At 35.6% G+C, this 20,513-nt stretch overlaps 1 protein-coding gene and 2 long non-coding RNA genes across 4 annotated transcripts in view; all 3 read right to left on the bottom strand.

Annotated features, from left to right (window-relative positions):
* Positions 1-695: 695 nt before the first annotated feature.
* On the bottom strand, positions 696-8,025 carry LOC144453782 (uncharacterized). Of its 2 annotated transcripts, none has more exons than XR_013482429.1 (3): positions 7,890-8,025; positions 2,025-2,100; positions 696-960 (listed from the first exon to the last, which is right to left on the bottom strand). It is a non-coding gene; the product is annotated as an uncharacterized LOC144453782 (long non-coding RNA). The 2 variants fall into 2 exon arrangements; XR_013482430.1 differs by having other exon boundaries at positions 696-957.
* A 2,612-nt stretch (positions 8,026-10,637) lies between these two features.
* LOC144447864 (uncharacterized) lies at positions 10,638-13,491 on the bottom strand. The gene is made up of 3 exons (XR_013482057.1): positions 13,418-13,491; positions 11,780-11,867; positions 10,638-10,850 (listed from the first exon to the last, which is right to left on the bottom strand). It is a non-coding gene; the product is annotated as an uncharacterized LOC144447864 (long non-coding RNA).
* Positions 13,492-18,816: 5,325 nt separating this feature from the next.
* LOC144453690 (uncharacterized) overlaps positions 18,817-20,513 on the bottom strand; it is an 8,062-nt gene continuing 6,365 nt past the window's right edge. The window contains exons 5-6 of the mRNA XM_078145022.1: positions 20,456-20,513; positions 18,817-19,281 (exon numbers count right to left, since the gene is read on the bottom strand). The exon at positions 20,456-20,513 is cut by the window's right edge and continues 83 nt beyond it. Of these exons, the coding sequence (XP_078001148.1) occupies positions 19,127-19,281; positions 20,456-20,513 (213 nt within the window). The 3' untranslated portion in view covers positions 18,817-19,126. The remainder of the gene's footprint in view (positions 19,282-20,455) is intronic.

The following is a 20,513-nucleotide window of genomic DNA, read 5'->3' as shown; positions in this document are numbered from 1 at the left end:
GCAAGTCGTATGCCCTGTTTGGAGTTTCGCAGAAACTTTGGAAGATCTAAAGAGAAAGTTATGAAGGATATTCAAAATTACATAGACACATTAATGTTCGTGATTATTTACCAACTATCACTTTATTACATGTGATTTTCACATCCAAAGTGTACACGTTGTCGCAGTAACGCTTGACTAGCCAACAACAGAAAGACCGACATGTCAATGAAACCTCTTTATTAATCCAAAACTTACAATAAATCTCATAGTTTAGATAACAACTTAATAGAACAGAAAATATTTAAAGCATCATCATGACTGTTCCAAGCCGAGACTTATTTGACATGTTTTGGTTTCCTTGAGTATAAGTTTGAAAATAATGAAAATGATATGAGAGAGAGACAGAAAGAAAGAGGGAGACTTACAGAGAAAAATGGAGAGAGAGAGAGAGAGAGAGAGAGAGAGAGAGAGAGAGAGTGTGTGTGTGTGGGGGGGGGAGGCAGAGGAGACGGGAGAACAGAGGGAGGGACACAGGCATTGCTGCCCTTCTTCGATGTAACAGTTATTGTTGAGAATCATTGAATATATTTGCTGGTCTGGTATATTTCAATTCCATGGTGATGATGATGGTGGTGATGTTCAGGTGCTGATGTGCTCTTTATAGTGGCATTGGCATGGAAGTAATAATAAGTGGACAATTTTACACAGTATATTAAGTCGTCTTTATTTCCTGACGTAAATAAGCCATTCTTAATTAAGCTAAGAGATCATTTCGGTCTACATTGCGTGTTATGTCCAGTCAATGTTATCCATTCTGAACGCCTTAAAATGGAAGAGGGTGTTTTGGAAATCCCTTATTGTGTTTGCCACCTCCGCCCTCTTGGCTTTGTCGGATCCTACGTGTCACATGTCCCGGTCGTTCAATACTTGGCCTTGTTGATCTCCACATCTTTCCATGTCGGATCATGTAGTCAGCTTCTAACAGTGAAACAACCGTAGAAAAACACAAATTAGTTTTACAGCATTGAATGAACGCAAAGAATGCCACTACAAATAAAATGTTTTTAAATTTCGTCATCGAAGTATCCATACTACTTGAAATGATAGCCTAACAGAGTGATGTCTGTCCTTAACTCAAGATGCCAGTATTGCAGGATAAATATATAATCCGTTTGATCCGGAAGGGGTATTTTTTTCAAAGATACTGGCTAAGAGATGTGATGTTCTTCCAAGAGGTATACTCTAAATACTCAACAATGAAAAAGTGAAGGAATCAGTGATTTAGAAGTTTGTCGAGCTTTAACATTAGAGATACAAAATGTTGCTTCACGACATGATGCAATCTCAAACTGTTGGGTCATTGGTCAAACACAAGTCACGTGGGATAAACTAGTTTTAATAGTACATTTACATTAAACATTTACATAATATTAACGTCATTTCATAACCGTATGGCAGTCATCTTGTAGTCTGCCGACGGTAAATTTCTTACAAACAACATAGATTTTTTTAAAGGTTTATCTACCTCATGAAATTGTGGGTTGCAGGGCATAAAAGACTGTACAAAAGTGTGAGGATGATCATTTCACTTTCTGGTGATATCCTTTCCAAGTCAAACGCTTCTCAAAGTACAGTCAAGTGTTTTACGAGAAGAATGCTATAGAAAAGACTAAAAAACATTCTTGTTTTCTATATACTGATATCCAATATTTAAATAAAAACTGCGTTACCATATGTGTTCCGAAAAGAGTCCTGAAGTAGCGTTGACATTTTAATTTTGGAGTGATTAAAGAGGGGTTTCCTGATTACTCACAGACATTTTACTCCTTCTGTCACACTTTGAAGAAACGTATCAAGTGCTGTGTACAGAGAGTCGCTGTGTTCCCAAAACTGATACACTTAGTTTGGGTACAATGTACTAGGTGAGATAACACGCCGTAACGACCTCCTTGTTTAATACAAATGTCGCAAGTGACAATTTCCCATTTTATGGCAGAACACGATTTAATGTTATCCCCTGAAAGGAAAGAACGATTACTTACGTCCCACTTTCTCAGCACGTCGGGAGTTCTCACGATCCAGCGTATGTATATCTTCTTTTACAACTGCTGTATGCACCTAAAATGCAGCATAGATTCAAAGATTCATAGATCCATTCTGACTTTAGACCTGTCTGGCCTCTACTGTCAGCTCTTTGCTAATAGTCCAGTCAATCTAGCGGAAAAAATGGCCGAACCCAAACATAATTGCAACAGAAATAATTTTTAGTGCATCTTGCTCAGAATTTTATGCTGAATAACATATCAAAAGTCTAGAAAAATCTAAGTGGTGGAACATGGTCAAAAATGACTTTTCTTAATTAGCATAATTAGTGAAAAAATAATATTCATGAGATATCATTTGTTCAAAAAATCTATGCAAGTAACATGTCTATGGGTAGGTCTGAAGGTGAGTAATTACTTTGGAGTCACTGTACGATCGTGCAACCATTCCCATAGAATTAATATGTGTATTTTTAATTACTTTAATTAAGGACACTGATTACTTGTAACGTACAATAACTATACATTTTTGAACGCCCCTGTTAGTTGTATGTCTCTCATTAGGTATTGGAGTACAAAATGTATTTGAATCCCTTACTCTCATCATTAAATACCTCCTCCCTTGTTAGATAAACATGCATGCTAAATAAGTGTTAATTAGTGTAATTAATATGTAAAACAATACATTAGTAAGCATACATGATATTTTTTGTTCAATAGTTATTGACACTTGATTTTGAGTGAACATAACTTTTCAATCATCAAACCACTCCAAGGTAAGCTAAAGAAAAGTTAAAGTTTCCTAATTAATTGATTAATTAATTAATTAATGTAATTATCGTCAAGATGTTGAGAAGTTTTTTCGATTTAAAGTATGCAAGTAATATGTCTTTCGATAGGTCTTGACCTTAAAAGTCAGATGAACATCATTATCAAATTGTCAAACCTGAGCGGGAGTACCATTCATGGGTTGTTGGTTTTATAAATACATGTATTCAACCTATTAGACATTGTGTAAGGAGAAGATTCTGTTTTCATTATATGATTTTATATCACCGTGTGTCCAGATGAGCGTTCAAAAATGATGTAGCTACACCATAATTATACAACCTTGACGATGGCAGTATCTGAGATGCTGTACTCCTAGACCTTTTTGTCTTCTTCCCGATAGTTTTGATATCTCTCAGAGAAAGAAATGCCCCTTGATTGTATCAATATTCCGTCACTGTTTGTTTACATAGGATCGTCTGCATATCTATAAATATGTCTTCTTTGGGTGGGTTTACCAGTGCTGCCCTTTGTCTTTCAATTAAGGCAGCACTGATTGACTTGTTTCTAGATCCTGTTTTACCACATACGTGCTATTATTAGTGGTACCGGTTTAGGAATAAGTTGTGATTATCTGCTTATCACAATTGTGTATTTTTGTAGTTTTCTTTATTTTCAGTCATTCTAAATGAACATACTATATTTAAAAAGTACAATTTGTGTAGTATCAGTGTTTGTTATTTCTTGCGTTGTTGATACCTTTTGGTCTTTATGTTCAAATTGTTTAAAAGTGAAAAAATCATGTTCACATTCTGTTCTGTCTCAAAACCTGCCAGTTGAAACTTTAATTTCTAACTATGAACTATGACATCCTATGAGTTATTGCATTACATTTTACAATAAAGTTTGGCTTTACTAGTTATTACTTGGCATGTTCTACCCTTTATATTTCGTTTAAATCTCGATTACTGACAACATGGTCTTGAGTTTGTAAATTGAACTGTATATTATTTTTATAAAAGATATCTTTTCATATCTAGATATAAATTAGCTTAAACTTGAATCTTTTGAATTCCGCGCTATGTAACACGGACACATATTACTCCTACAGACAAGTATTCAGATGAGTATTATACATTTGTAGATTTTGTTACATCCCTCTGTGAATTGTTTGAATTCAGTTGTGTTTTTATTTCAATGTTACAAAAATATAGATATCATCTTTGAAATGACATGAAAGGCAGCATTATAGGTCCATTTTTTTGCACATTACATGTATTATCACCACTGTACGAAACATAAGACGGTTTTAGGTGATACAGGACATTAATAATTTATTTGGATGGGGCCCTTCCTCTATTATCTTCTTTGTTTTATTTCTGTACCATTACCAGTCATCTCACAGTTACGTGTCATTTTGAGTGCAAATCTCACTTCATCTTTAAAATTAATTTATTTAATATTTGAATATGTTACGACCACAAACTAATTTTATCTTTGACCTGGAAAAGTCATTTTTACTAATTCTGCATACTGCGACATCTCAAATATAGTTAATAAAAAAATTGGCAAATTTGGCTCAGAAGATGCCTTGTACAATGAGACAAGGAATTCTTGGAAACAAACAAACTTTGGAGCTCCAAATCTATTTACGGATGATCGCACGATGTCACAAAAGCTCAATAAAGTATAACTTCGTTCGTTTGGGAGGGGCGGGTCTGGCATCAATGCGATTGCTGAACTTCATTCTTGCACTTCTAACCAAAGTTCGAAAACTTTCACAATCACGCCTTCAATGATAACTTCTATATTTATACTAAGATGTTCATAAGTTGATTAAAATTTACTTCTTATGTGATATACAACTTTTAGATTTCCAATATAGTATTTAATGTGTTGTCCTAAATGGACAAAGTTCATTTATTGAGCTTGTGGGATATATTATGCGATTGTCCCTTAATCCTTGCACATACAATGCTGATGATATCGTTTCAACAGATTTTTATCTCCTATTATTTTGTGTTTGAAAATGACCTCTTCTTTTAAGTTCTAAGCTTTCCACGATTGTATAACTCTATAAGGGGCCGTGTGATGCAGAATGCGAAACGTAGACCAAAGCTAATTGTAAGCAAAATAAAATATAGCTACAATAAATCGCCTTTGTAATATTAATAGTCTGGCTGATAATGACTATTATAATTATTTCATTTTTCTTTTATTAGTTTTATCATCTAACTTTATTCATATTTTCTACATGTTTGTGTTCACATTGTTACACAATCATCACAACCTTTGTTCTAATTCCATATGACAATGCTAATTCTTTCGAAATGATATTTAAAATTATCAATACATTTGTTTGGATATCAGGGGCAGGTAAATGTTGCGAAGTACTTTAGCTTCCCTCGTTTTGTTTTCAATTTCTAGAAAAATATATGGTATATTTGTTTAGATTTCATTTGATTAATTTTTATTCAATTTTGATTCCATTTTGTGAGGGTGATCTAATCATTTTTTATTTTATAATTTCTTGTTCCCCGTAAAACATGTGCACAAGAACTAAGCATTTATCAACCATGCAGTGCCTGTTTTTTAAATGAAAATTATTTGGTTTCCATAGAATCAGTGAGAATTTAAATCCTTTTAAAGTTTTGCCATTCAATTTTATGACAGGATTTTAAAAATGAAACAACTGAATTTGATAGCCTTCTTGACATGTCATTTGTTTCGAACAGAATTTTTACCGTATGTAATTCCTGTTATATCAGGCTAACCATTAAGTTTGACTAATTATTTGAGTCACTACATAAATGATTGTGGGCTAGATTGAATTGGAAGGCGATTGTCATGTCATTGTGGTAAATTGACACAAACAAATGACTGATGATGTTACTTTCAAATTATATCAGTGTTGAAAGGGGTGTTTAATTAATTTATCTTTCTGCACTGTTAATAATAATATTTATAGAATTGAATCAGAAAGTTTGAAGATGGAAATGTGTTAAAAAAGAACAATATGATAAGAAAGAGATTGGCTGTTTAGTTTAGTGATGAGAATGATGAGGGGAATGGACATCCCATAATACTTTCATGTCCTTGTCGACTCTCAGTATAAGTACATCTTAATCTTGTGTTCCTCCTAAGTTAACAACTTGATATCAGTATGGTATGCGAGAACAATATGTACACATTGGTATACAGCGATACATTGGTATAAGAAGTACACAATGATCCAGTGATATAAGTAGTAACTTTTGCAACATTGTTGGTTAGATGCATAAAGATCATTATACCTATACTATAGGGTGGAAGTTTCAGGCAAGATGCAATTGTTAACATTTATTGCCTTGATTTCTCTGTTGCATAACTACAAAACAGAAATATGAGTTATCAGACTGTCTTTGATGCTATTAAAAGGTCCATTGTAGCCTATGTAATTTGTCATTTCAAGACCTTCCCAAAGACATATTACTTGCTTTGGAGATTGATAAACCGTGTATATGCTAATTATGCTAATTACTAATTAATTAAGAATCTTTGATACATTTTACATGAAAAGTGTTTGATGATGACAAGCACGCTAAATTTATTTCCCACTGTACTGCAAATCAAATGATATATAACCTGCATACATTTGTGTTAAAATGTTATCAAATTTGAATATGCTGATTATAATTTTTCATAATTTACATATTAATTATGCTAATGAGATGTTGAATCATCATATGATGGTCCGAGTATGCTTTTTCACCCTTAGACCTATCCATAGACATGTTACTTGCCAGGTTTTATTGCGAAAACAGCATTTTAAGAATATAATATCCTCGCTAATTATGCTAATTAATAAAAACCTTATTTTCACCATGTTCCACCACTTAGATTTTTCTAGACTTTTGATATGTTGTTCAGCACAAAATTCTGAACAAGATGCACTAAAAATTATTTCTGTTGCAATTATGTTTGGGTCAAACCTTATTTTGACTGGACTATAACTTAGTTATGAGGCTCATGTGTACTACAGTCTCTGCATAGTGAAGTGTCAATAGTGTTTTCCTTATAATCATAATACAAGGGTTGGTTTTCCCATAGCTTATCTAGACGACCTTCAAACATGCGTACAATTGATGTTGATACCACATTGACTGGCAATTTGGTCCATATCTCAACTGATGTATTTACAAATGCATATTTTCTTAGATTCAGATGAGAAAATGTTTTATAAATCTTAAGCTGATGACCTCTGGTACTCGAGTCAGATCGCAGCTGCACAAAATTTGAAACTTCTGGGTCATATATTTTCTTCAAAATATACACGAGAGACATATATGTATCTACATGTAGGTTGCTTTTTAGAGCCACGTGCACAACAACTTTGTCTTTGGACGTCCATGTAAATACTACAGAGTTTATTTTTATGTACATTTGCATTACTATTGTAGCAGTCACATCTGATCCAATCAATGTTACACATACTTAATACACTAGATTTGTATTTCCAGACAAGTCAGTAACCAAGTGTGTGTGTGTGTGTGTGTGTGTGTGTGTGTGCGTGTGTGTGTGTGTGTTTGTGTGTGTGTGTGTGTGTGTGTGCGTGTGTGTGTGTGTGTGTGTGTCTGTGTCTGTGTGTCTGTGTCTGTGTGTCTGTGTGTACTCAGGTACCTATTGCAATGCCCATCACTCTTGTAATAAACGTGGAGACAAATTTGGAAATAAGTATTTAGTCTATTAACATAAGACTTGTATAAACATTTTTGTTTGTTTTTCTCTTAAAACAAATGTAACACTGCTCCCATGTTGAATTGAAATTCACACGTAGAACTGAATTATTTGTTGGGAATTAATTATGACATTACAGACATCTGATGCAAAAGATAATTTGCCACATTGATTTAATTTGAAAATAAACTTATGCATTCGGTCGACGACGGGAGAATGCAAAACTTATATGCTGCTGGCTACACGTACGGGGAAAAATGACGAGTGACGCTTGACATGTGCTAAAAACAGAGGTGCATTGATTGGGAGTGTTATGTTGATTTCAATTCGAGTTGTGCTCCTATATATGATATATAATATTTGAATAAGTGGAATACTCACAACAACAATGAACAAAAGTAGGCAAACCATCGCAATTAATCGTATGTTCATCATTTTCACGATATAGTTACCAATCTGTACAACATGTAGACCTATCCAAATAGCTGCCAAGAAAAATATGTCTATTTGAAACAATAATCAATATGGTCTTTACCTCAAAAATTTGCATAATATAATAGAATATTTATTTCTTAAATAGCGTTCTCATTAGAGATTATTGAGTCTACCAATTAAATATAGTATTGCAATCATTTGTTCATCAAATATTTGCTTTCATCGGGCAAAGCTCACTATTAATTTACGTATTACACATTTGTGAAATTTGAGAACGAGTCGTACAATGCAATGTACAGAAAATCAGATGTTAGTTGGATAACAGAAAATTGTGATCTCATTAACACTTTACTGATTTATTCAGTCAATATGTGAGTTCATAGTTTAGTCAAAAGGTTAATAATTCATTCATCCATCCATTCACTCACTCACTCCCTCACTCACTCACTCACTCTCTCACTCATTCACCCACCCATTTTCATTAATTCCTTCGTTAGTTTGGTCATTCATTTGTTTTTTCGTCTGTACAGTCTGTCGATCGGTTGGATCTGTCAAATTAAATAGCACGGTTTTCAATCAATTCAACAGAAAGGTAAACACTCAGGGAGCCTTAAAAGGGAGAGGGTCGGGGGAATTAGGGAGGGTCGCTTTTTTAGAAATTGGTTCTCAGGGGAGGGCCATATTTTAGAAAATGCAAATTAGGTTAGGATTACTTTAGCTTTATTGTATTGTCTACCATTGCATAATTGGGGGGGGGGGGGCTTTGTCATCGCATCGCTGCCACCAGTTCCAAATTCTATTGCTACCATTCGGGTTAGGGTTAGGGCTAGGTACCATGATATCAGCCTATATCAATCAAACTGCTGCGGACAACCATGAAATGAATTAATTGTGAGTTGTGGTGTGAATAGAGGAGTGGGTCTCAGATATATGAAACGGGAGCAGTTGGGTAAGATACTACGGATAATGTTGTGGAGATGTTGACCTCGCTCCCGAGTGATGTAGGAAGTTTGTCAATCTACAATCTAATAATTGGAAGTTGAATTGTGGCCTTCAGCTCAGCCAATGAGATCCATATATGTATTTATTAATGCAATGCCTTCACACATACACACATCCACATGACGGTAGTAGTGGAAAATAACCAAACTTTCAACATGGTGGCAGCGGTAGGATTAAGTCCTTGCCTCCTTGTTTCTGGGATTCATGTCCTTTTACATTTCTGACAGCATTTAACTCACCTTTGGAACTACTTGATAGGGGGAGGTAATATTTTAGAGAAAGAAAGTTGGAAGAGGGCCCCTTTTAGCACGACGGAGTTGGGGGGGGGGTCACATTTTACGCAACAGCATGAGCCTGGTTTATCCCGGCCCTCCCCCTTGTAATGATTACTGAAGGCTCTCTTCCTCATCGACGAACACGATAGCCTTGCCCCATCCATCCCAACCCTCCGAACGTTGCCAGATTCCCATCAGTATTTTTAGTGGATACAAAGACAAACAGAAATTTATGTTAATTTATGTAAATTGCTGTTTCATAAAGTTGTAATAGACATCGTGTCTCAGTAATCGCTTAACTTCAATTTTGACCAATTTTGCTGTAATTAATAACATATTTATTATATAGAAATACAATTTCCGCATTTGTAATGAATCGTTTTAGCGTCGGTTTTCTATTGTTTGTATTCGTAGTAACATATGGAGTAAAAAAATAGGGTAAAACTTTCTCTCCTTTTTTTATAAATGACGAATATCTAAATCAAGATTTTATTGAATTTTATGACAGAAGATATGCAAATATGGGCATCTAAAGTACTTTTCTCCATCTTGTTTCGGCAAACAATGAATCATTTAATAATTCAGTGAAAGTTAGAATACTTTGGTTGTGTGTTCATCCAATCTGATTAAAATCCGATGTAGTCGATGTCGGCTAATCGTTCATTGCTATTTTACCGTCGTTATTTTGCCTGAATTGACCTTCTTCGTGGTACATGTTTACGTTTTTATCCTGATCGCCTCCTCTCAGATTGTGTGTTCATCCTACTTACCTACAAAATTTGCCGTCAATAAAAACGTAAGGTGATCAATTTTATATCAAATGTTCTTAACATTTTATGAATAACGACGGAATGAATGCTTTGTGAGTTAATTCTTATAAATTATGTAAATTGATGTCAGACTTTGAAACCGTATCGAATATTGGACTTTGTTATTGTCAACTTCAACAAATCCATACCCAGCCAAAGAGTCACTCTGGTAACTACAGAGAATCCGGATTAATCTGGGGGAAAATGGATGTTTCTTGGATGTCTACATAAATGAATGTTCTTGATGATAATACACACATACATACATACATACATACATACATACATACATACATACATACATACATACATACATACATACATACATATACATACATACATACGTACATACATACGTACGTACGTGCGTGCGTGCGTGCGTGCGTGCGTGCGCGCGCGCGCACGCACACACACACACACACACACACACACACACACACACACACACACACACACACATACATACATACATACATGTAGTGCTATTTAGGAAATTAATAATTCTTATAAATGCATCTTTATTTGTGAACATAATAATATCAATTCTACCACAGACTTGTCTGTGATTCTACAGATGAGCTTAGAATATAGTTTGAAAATCCATAACATGAAAGTATTTTGAGTGTTTAAAGGAAACTTGACAAAACTGTTACTCGTCGCATTATTGTTACAGTACTGAAAGTGCTAAATTATTCATGGTCTGCTGCATGCTGTGTTCTGGTGATAGCCATGTCACCCTGTTAAGTGTGTTGTCTTACTGGGAGGTTGGATGCGGATCTTCCTCATTATAGGTAAAAAAGATCGGCGAACTAAAGCATCACCTAAACGTTGAAGACAGAAGCGTGATATGTTGATTAGGACAGGCTCAGCACAAACAAGCTCGGAGGTGGGGGAGGGCTTGGCTGGAGAATCGGAAGCAGGCCCGTCGGCCCCCCCCCCCCCCGGCCCTTTGCCCCGGCCAGTTGCCCCCTCAGTTGAATATAAAGTACTTTTAGAAACTTCGAGTTTAGTTTTACGCGATATAATTATCTCAGTTATCTCACTATTCATTCTTGAATCTTAATAATAAAGGACGACATATTAGACTCAATGTCAATACTAATTGAAATCATAAATTACACAGGTCTTTTATTGTTACAGAGACTTAAAATGTTGAATTGATAACAGTTATTGCATAATGCAAATGCCAGAAACCATTGCGAGTTAGAAATGATTCATTGTTCTGTTTGTTACAAGGAAATATGTGCAATATCGTCATTCAATAACAACAAATAATCATGAAATGATTTCTATGAATGAACATATGAGACATTATGCTTGCGAGATCAATCCATGGACGCATAAGTCACTCTTATGTACATTCATGATTAATCAAACATAACGATGTAAACTACATATTATGGTGGCAAAAGGCCGAAGGGGGGGGGGGGGCAAAATGACCAGGGGGCAACAGACTGGGGGTAACGGGCCGGGGGGGGTAATGGGCTTAGAACCATGCATGCAGAGAAAGCTACTTGTATATCCTGGAGGACTAGCACAAACTCTAGAGGTTCTAAAACTATGGGCCAGAAACTCTGTTTCAAAACTACCATAACTCTTATATTGTATACTGTTTAGTATAATTGCACTGAGTGTGAATTGTGTGGCTATACAAATAAACACGTGATTTTTAAATAGAGTTACAGAAAATCAATTCAACGTTTTAAAGTAGTAATTATATGGACACTTATATTGTACTATGTAAACCAACCTGCTGCCCTGCCTAATGGAAACATCGCTATTCTCTGACCATCTACTGTCCATTCAGCTGGACCAGACCGTCTGGATATGATAGGTTTCTATTTGGTAACAAATCAAACGACTATATTACTCTCATATTCATACAACATTAACTAATAGTTGAATGGTCTAAATGATGTGCATAAACTCAGACAACCAACACAATGCTGTAATAATTAGTTCTTGTACCACGACCAACTAATTAGTTACGATTAACGTTTCACCCGTCCAGGTCGACAGGGTTTGTCAAACTGTCCGTTTGCTGGGGGGGGGGGGGGATTAAAGTGGTACGGACAATTTGAAAGCCATGACCTTGTTGTCACTGGATAATATCATGTGTGTTAAGTACAGCCATGATGATATCATGGATCTACTAAACTTTATAGACGATATTCATGACCACGTATGTTGTGTTCAGAGGCCGTATCTACCTACCAACACCTGTCCCCAAGTGTCTCCAATCAAGAAATGTCTCCAATCGTCGACCATTATGCATCGCGTCGCAATCATTATGTATTCCAAATTCCGGCCAACACGTCGAATTGTGCTTATTTGCATGACCAACAATTTACATGGGGGGAAACGGTTCTTGATAACCATGTACATTTTTGCTTGTAAATTAAAGTTTTGTTAGAGGATTTCTGTATTTGGTGGCCAGGTTTTCTTCATGAGAAACCCCCGATCGCGGCACGAGCGTTTGATTCTGACTACTGCCGGATACATTTACTTACTAATAGGGAGCCTACAGTAATTACAAGGGGGTAGAGGGAAATCAGGCACGGGCTATTGCATAAAATGTGACCCTCCTCCGATTATGTCGTGCTAGAAAGTGACCCTCCCGCAATTTCCATTCTCTGAAGTATGGCCCTCCATATGTTTCAAAAACATGGTTGAAATGCTGTCAGACATGGAGTAAGACATAAGTCCCAAAATCAATTATTTCAAGGACTTAATCCCACTGCTGCCACCGCGTTGAAAAGTTTAAATCTATTGTTTATTTCCCCAACCACTACTACCAACACAGTATATTTGTGTGAGGGTACTGTGTTTGGATCTCATTGGCTGAACTGCAGGCCAGAGCATCAACTCCCGAACACTAGACGGGCACACTCCGAACGATGTTCGGACTGGGGTCAACATTTTGTACAACATTCTCCCTAATACCTTACCCAACTGTTCCAGTTTTACTCCTGTGAGACCCACTTCTCTCCTGACAACTGACAATTCACTATTGGGCTGTTTATTACCATGGTTAAAGGATGCTATAGTAATTTACAGTGTCAACAATCAAAACAATATCATTTTAGAGGGTCACTAGGTGTACACTTACCGGCTACATTGCATGGCGATTGTACACGATACAAAGCGATAGGATACCAAAATCACAAAATAATGCTAAGTTTCAGAATACAGTTACTCAAAGTAAAATGTGACCCTTCCCTAATCCCCATTTCCTAAATATGGCCCTCCCCCGAGAACGGATTTGTAAAATATGAACCCCCTCGCCGCCTACTTCCCCACTCCAGTCCTTCCCACCCTTGTAATTACTGGAGGCTCCCTTATGCACATCGTCTGACTATTTCCATAAAATGACATTTTTCATACTTACACTGTCAGTCTGCAGGGAAAGACAGACAATGGCGACAATCATGATAACCACAAGTTTGTCCATATTGTATTTAAGCGTTGTTTTGGAAATTATGGACAATATATGCCGAATGTACATGTATATATACAGATACCACGTAGATTTCACATCATTTCGAATTGTTTCTAATTTAGTATAATGATGTATCACGGGAGTAAAAACTTAATTTTCCATTGTTTCATTAATTGTCACCAAATGTCATATAATTCCATGTATGTATCATTTTCATGGATATCGTCGGCAGATTTTTATTCATAAACTACTAACAACTACTCTCTTTGTTAAAAAGACAACATTTCTAACAAACACAGGATTGAAATAATGAATTATTGTCATACTGTGTCTAATATACACGTTTTGACATCATTCAAATTCACAAACCACGGAAATTAAAATAATTTTTATGAGGAAATAAGAAAAATAATTTGGGCTGAACTAGAAAAAGGTATTGGCATATTATTCACTTTTCTTTGAAATTAAAGTATTTATGGTAAATAGGTTTTCAAAATTTGCCGAAAGAGATTAGCGATTGCTATTAGATTACAGACAGACAGACACAGACAGACAGACAGACAGACAGACAGACAGACAGACAGACAGACAGACAGACAGACAGACAGACAGACAGACAGACAGACAGACAGACAGACAGGCAGGCAGGCAGGCAGACAGACAGACAGACAGACAGACAGACAGACAGACAGGCATTTTCATTCTTCATTATCTATTCATCCATCCACTTTCATTCATTCATTCATCCAGTCAGTCAGTCGTTTGTTCATTCGTGTGTGCCATCTGTCGTTCGGTCGGTTATCCCGTGTCAGTCTGTCAGTCAATCAATCAGCAAGATAGTTCAAGCACGATTTTCAAAACATTCAATCAATTCAACAGAAGGGTATACAATTACTCATTGACGAACACAATAATCTTACCCCATCCATCCCCACCCTCAAAACATCGCCATATTCAGTAATTTATTCATTTATTTTTAGTGAATACAAAGACAAACAGAAATGCATGTTAATTTATGTAAATTGCTGTTTCATAAAGTTGTAATAGACATCGTGTCTCAGTAATCACTTAATTTCAATTTTGACCAATTTTGCTGTAATTAATAACATATTTATCATATAGAAATACAATTTCCGCATTTGTAATGAATCGTTTTAGTGTCGGTTTTCTATTGTTTGTATTCGTATGGAGTAAAAAAATTAGGGTAAAACTTTATCTTTTTTTTAATAAGTGACGAATATCTAAATCGAGTCACATTAACTTTATGACAGTAGATATATAAATATACACATCTAAGGTACTCTTTTTACTCTCTTATTCGCGAATTCGGCAAACAATAAATCGTTTAAAAATTCAGTGAAAGTCAGAACAATATGTGTTCATCCTACCAGTGTCATTAATGCAGACGTAAGATGAAGTTTGGCTGATCAAATTTACATCAAATTTACATCAAATTTACATCAAATTTACATCAAATTTACATAAATAATGAGAGAATCACTACGAGTTAATTCCTAAATGTAAGTAAAGAATACCTATCCCTTGAACCTGCTAACTGCAGAGAAATCTATTTGAAATGTTAGCTTTGTGTCTAGTGTGTCGATTGGTCAGTGCAATGTAGTCAGACAAGAGATATGCATTCACTGGTTTACACAGATTTTGGGGGTAAACAATTCAACTACTACGTATACTGGGTGGATTAATCTGAAAAAATGGGATGTTTCTAGTGATGTTTACATATAATGTTCTGGATGTACATACATACACACACACACATACATACATACATACATACATACATACATACATACATACATACATACATACATACATACATCCATGCATGCATGCATGCACGCACGCACACACACACACACACACACACACACACATACATACATACATACATACATACATACATACATACATACATACATACATACATACGTACATACACAGACAGACATACAGACAGGTATCAACTTAGTGAATTGTCACTATTAAAGGTTACAGTAATTTCAATTGTTTTAAAACTTGTAAAGTGTGCATATGAAGAATAGTATTTTTACCGTACTTACTGGAATTTGACATGGTAACATCACGGGGATAATGTATCATTGCCTCATACCCTATTACCAATTATCGTCTTATTCTTTGTATGCTCAATTCCATGGATAGTACCGAAATGTTGGAATGTGTTATTCACAAACTGCGACACACTCTTTTGTGATGGAACGTAATCAGCATATTAATTGATAAACTATTGCATCCCAACATTGCTATGTCTATGCAATGTCTAAGGTTATGTCTGTGTCTATGTCTAATAACTTCCATGTAAAACATAAACGTATATGTTGCGATATTTGCTGTTATCAAATCCATTTTCATGCTCAACTATGAACTAAACCTACAAAATACAAAGCGGACATCTTTTAGTTCGACAGGACAATAACGTTATAATTAGTTCCATGTTATGTCAGTATACCTTTTAACAGCATTCAGAGAGTGTGATTTAAACCACGGAAATTGAAATAATTGTGATGAGCAGTAATTCAAGCTGACGTGGAAATAGAATAAGAATTACACATCATTTTCATACAGACCAGAGAGAGAGAGAGAGAGAGAGAGAGAGAGAGAGAGAGAGAGAGAGAGAGAGAGAGAGAGAGAGAGAGAGAGAGAGAGAGAGAGAGAGAGAGAGAGAGAGAGAGAGAGAGAGAGAGAGAGAGAGAGAGAGGGAGGGAGGGAGGGAGGGAGGGAGGGAGGGAGAGGGAGGGAGGGGGCGGACAGACGGACGGACGGACGGACGGACAGACAGACAGACAGACAGACAGACTTATTATTTTTTTGGTGCACTGACTATTATATATAAGGGTGAACCATTTGATTTCGGGGGGGGGGGCAGGAGGATTTTGATAAAAAAAAAATCTGTCGGCAGGTGAAGGAGGAAAAAAATAATTTGATCCCATAATAGCTTGAGAAAAAAATTGTTCAGACAGACAGAAAGTAAAAAAACAAAATATGTTGTGATGTGCTGAAATCAGCTAAATTTGGGCGGTAATAAAGGGAAGGGGACTCCAAACATCATCAATATTAAATAAATGTATGACATTGCGTTTAACATATAAACACAGGGTTGTTAATTCAAGTTTGTTAATAAGTGGAAGCATTTTCCAAAGCTGGTTCAAACTTGATTATTTTGTTAAATTGGTATAATAAATTGGTTTAAGGTCAGTTAGCCAAGTGACCGGTTTGTCAAGGTTATTGACCCTGGTATTAGGGTAGGTTAGCAGGAGAAGACATTGGCAATGCGTCCCCTGGTTGATACCTAGGTGACCCTTCTTTTAAGACGTTTCGGACCGGCTGTTGGGGTCCTTCATCAGTCGCAGTTATGTCTAACAAGACAGCGTTTTCGCATTTGTTTGCCTTAAAATTTATTATTGTTCATCAAGCAGAGATGCTAGTATTTAATTCAATCACATTATGATCAGCAAGGCTATTTCCAGCCTTGCTTTTAGAGGCAGAGGACTTCAGTTTAGTTTTGGCAAGTATGTCTTTAAGATTTTTGTTTCGTTCTTTTCTGTGCTATGACTGGTTTGGTCGGATAGAGTTGTTTCAAGGTTACATTATTTTCTAGCAGTTCCAAGTGCTTTGTTAATGCGTCTTTTAGTTTAGACGCTTTGATGTTTGGAATATTTATGTTGTTTTGAAGACTAGAGGAATCTCTTGAGTTGGTGTCCCATTTTGGAGATAAGTCGCCTTATTCTCATAACGGACCTAACGAGCGAATCACGTTCATACCTCATTGTCGGTTTGGTAGTCTGGATGACCAGAATGTGGTTTCTACAACCACACGTTGTATAAATCGTAACGATCAATACTGTATAGGAACTAGACTAGTTTGGTCTTCTTAGTTGTCTGTGGTTTGATGTGAGTCTTGATGTCCAACCTTTTGGTTTGTTTGAACAGACAACAAACAAGATTTGGTTAGTTGTCTGTGTTTGTGTCCTATGACCTTTGTAAATCACAAAATCAAGGCATACCACTTCCGTTTCTGAGCTGACCAACGAAATTTTTAATGTTGGGTGCATTTCATTTATCTTTTCACTCAGAATATTGAGTTCAATTTGTGAGCCACGGAATAGCATGAATATGACATCTCTGAAACGTGTTCAAAGTGACATTTTAGCCATGTATCATGTATGTTTCAATAATGTGCCACTCAAGTTTGTGGAATGCGATGTCAGCTATCTCTGGAGAAGCTGGTAAGCCCATACTACAACCACATGTTTGTTTGTAGACATCTACAAACAGAGGCTACTGGAGGAAAACCACCGTTTGTATTTTCTCTTGGATTTATTTATAATTTACCAAGGTGTTTAAGGTGTGTTTCGTGTTTTTGTCTTGAAAATTTTTTTCTATCCATATCGGGGGATTATTCTCAGGACTTTATTTGTTGAAACTATAGTTTAGTGGTTTGGTAGTTCTCTTTTTGGAGGATGTGGTGGCCCTGAAAAGGTCGTTAGTGATAAAGGGAAGGGGATTCCTACCACTATCAATATTAAATAAGTGTATGACATTGCGTTTACCATATAACCACCTGTGGGTTGTTAGATCAAGATTGTTAATAAAAGCATTTTCCAAGGTTGGTTCAAACTTGATTATTTTGTTTGGTAATAAGAAATTGGTTTAAAGGTCAGTTAGCCAAGTGATCAGTCAGCTCCTTATGGATTTTTTTACCAGCTATCTATCTTAAATTAAGCATGGATTGTTAACTGCACGCTACTTATTGCTACTTACACAAAACAAGTTAGTTGTGAACCAGTGACATGTAGGTATAGTTATGAACCGCACTTTACAAAATTGGTACCCGAGAAAAAAAATTGCATTGCTTCTGCATATGGAAAAAATAATTTGATGCAGAACTGACAGTAGCTAAAAAAAATTGCTGTCACAGTGATGGGAAAAAAATTTGCTGCCATACCCATCCCCCCCCCCCCAGAAATCAAATGGTTCTCCCCTAAGCGTTCGGTTAAACTTTGATACAGTTTGCTTCAATACATCACTTTACCTAAATCTGTGACATTAACTTCATAAACTACGACTGATCTACATTGACTAATCTTATATATACGTCACACCTCATTCATAATACTTTTATATTACCATTAAGAAATCGATGTAATCAAAAAACTACATCTTTTCAACCTCTTGCTGCATCAATTACCTTATAATCTGTATGTAAATACGCCCAGGACAGACATTCATTTTCTGAGTAGCACTTGATTATGTACATGGAGGACTGTAATAAACACTCTGAATAATATTATTCACATACATTTATTTTGACCATCAGCATTCAAATAGAAAACACAAACATTTAGAGCAGAAAACAACAAATGAGACTAGAAATAGTGAACAATTTTCAGATTTGCATCTATTATGCATTAATATCGCCATGTAATATTGCTCTTAAAATGACGATTATTGTGGTCTAAAGTCTTCGGTTCTTGATCAACATATGCAAATTTTACAAGCAATTTCTTTTGTTTTGTAGTCTAATAGTCATATGATTGCCATGGTGTAACTGTACATGTATTTATGAAACAAACAAGAAAGGGTCATTTTATAGCAGTGTCGTGTTATTCATCACAAGCTTCATCATTCCACTACTGGAGGAACAGTTGAACGACTATCATCCAAACTAGGGTTATGTTTGCGTTTACGGTTTGGACCGCGACCTCGACCACTACTCTTTCTCTTCACTAAATCACCATAAGCCATCGAATTCAATGCTCGTCGAAACATGTTGTCATCTAAAAATTGAAAACATAATTGTAATATGATTGTTACTTTCAGAATCAGAAGAAAAGTGTGTATATTGACAAAAGGGGACTTTACATGAAACATTCTTGATTTTAAGGAATCATAACAGCTGAAATTACGGTTGTGAAAACATAATTTTGTGAAAAGATTATCATCAGATATCTGAAGAAGAAAAGTAGCACAATTTGAGTGAACATGTCTCAACAAGTAAATGGAATAAGTGAAAAAGTTACTGCTAATGGCTTTCTAACTAAACAGCTTAGCTTGCCTGAAAACTCACTATTTCAACGAAAATCACGAATAATCAAAAACTGAAACAACATGTCGTCAGGCTCGACATAAATCTAACCAACATTACTACATTTTATCGTCTGCCAGACAAAAGCCTCAGACGATAATGTCTGGCTGGACAAAAAAATCTAATGAATATTTTCACATGGTATCGTCTAGCATGACAAGGCTTGAAGTACAACAGTTACATTTCAGTTAATCGACTCTCAAAAATATCAGAATGATGTAAGTATGTATGTATGTGTGTATGTATGTATGTATGTATGTATGTATGTATGTATGTATGTATGTATGTATGTATGTATCTATGTCTGTATGTATGTATGTATGTATGTATGTATGTATGTATGTATGTATGTATGTATGTATGTATGTATGTATGTCTGTCTGTCTGTCTGTCTGTCTGTCTGTATGTATGTATGTATGTATGTATGTCTGTCTGTCTGTCTGTCTGTCTGTATGTATGTATGTATGTGTGTGTGTGTGTGTTTGTATGTATGTATGTATGTATGTATGTATGTATGTATGTATGTATGTATGTATGTATGTATGTGTATGTATGTATGTATGTATGTATGTATGTATGTATGTATGTATGTATGTATGTATGTATGTATGTACGTATGTACGTATGTATATATATGTATGTGAGTGTGTGAGTGTATGTGTGAGTGAGTAAGTAAGTAGGTAATTTTATTATGACATGAGGTAATAAAATATCCCCCAGCCCATCGGGCTTATAAGTCACCTTGAACAAAAAAGGCTACAATAATTAGAAAAAATAAATTAACTAAGATACAAAGTTTCATTCCGTCTATAAATTCTTCCAAATGTCTAAATGCAGGTTTAAATATCAACTACACAAAAACTTACCAGCGGAAGTTACAAAGGATTTCCAAATTCTCTTGATATCAGCTTTCAAACCATGGCA

This window comes from Glandiceps talaboti, chromosome 2 (assembly GCF_964340395.1).
Source record: "Glandiceps talaboti chromosome 2, keGlaTala1.1, whole genome shotgun sequence".
NCBI lineage: Eukaryota > Metazoa > Hemichordata > Enteropneusta > Spengelidae > Glandiceps > Glandiceps talaboti.
This window is presented reverse-complemented; position numbering and strand designations above follow the sequence as displayed.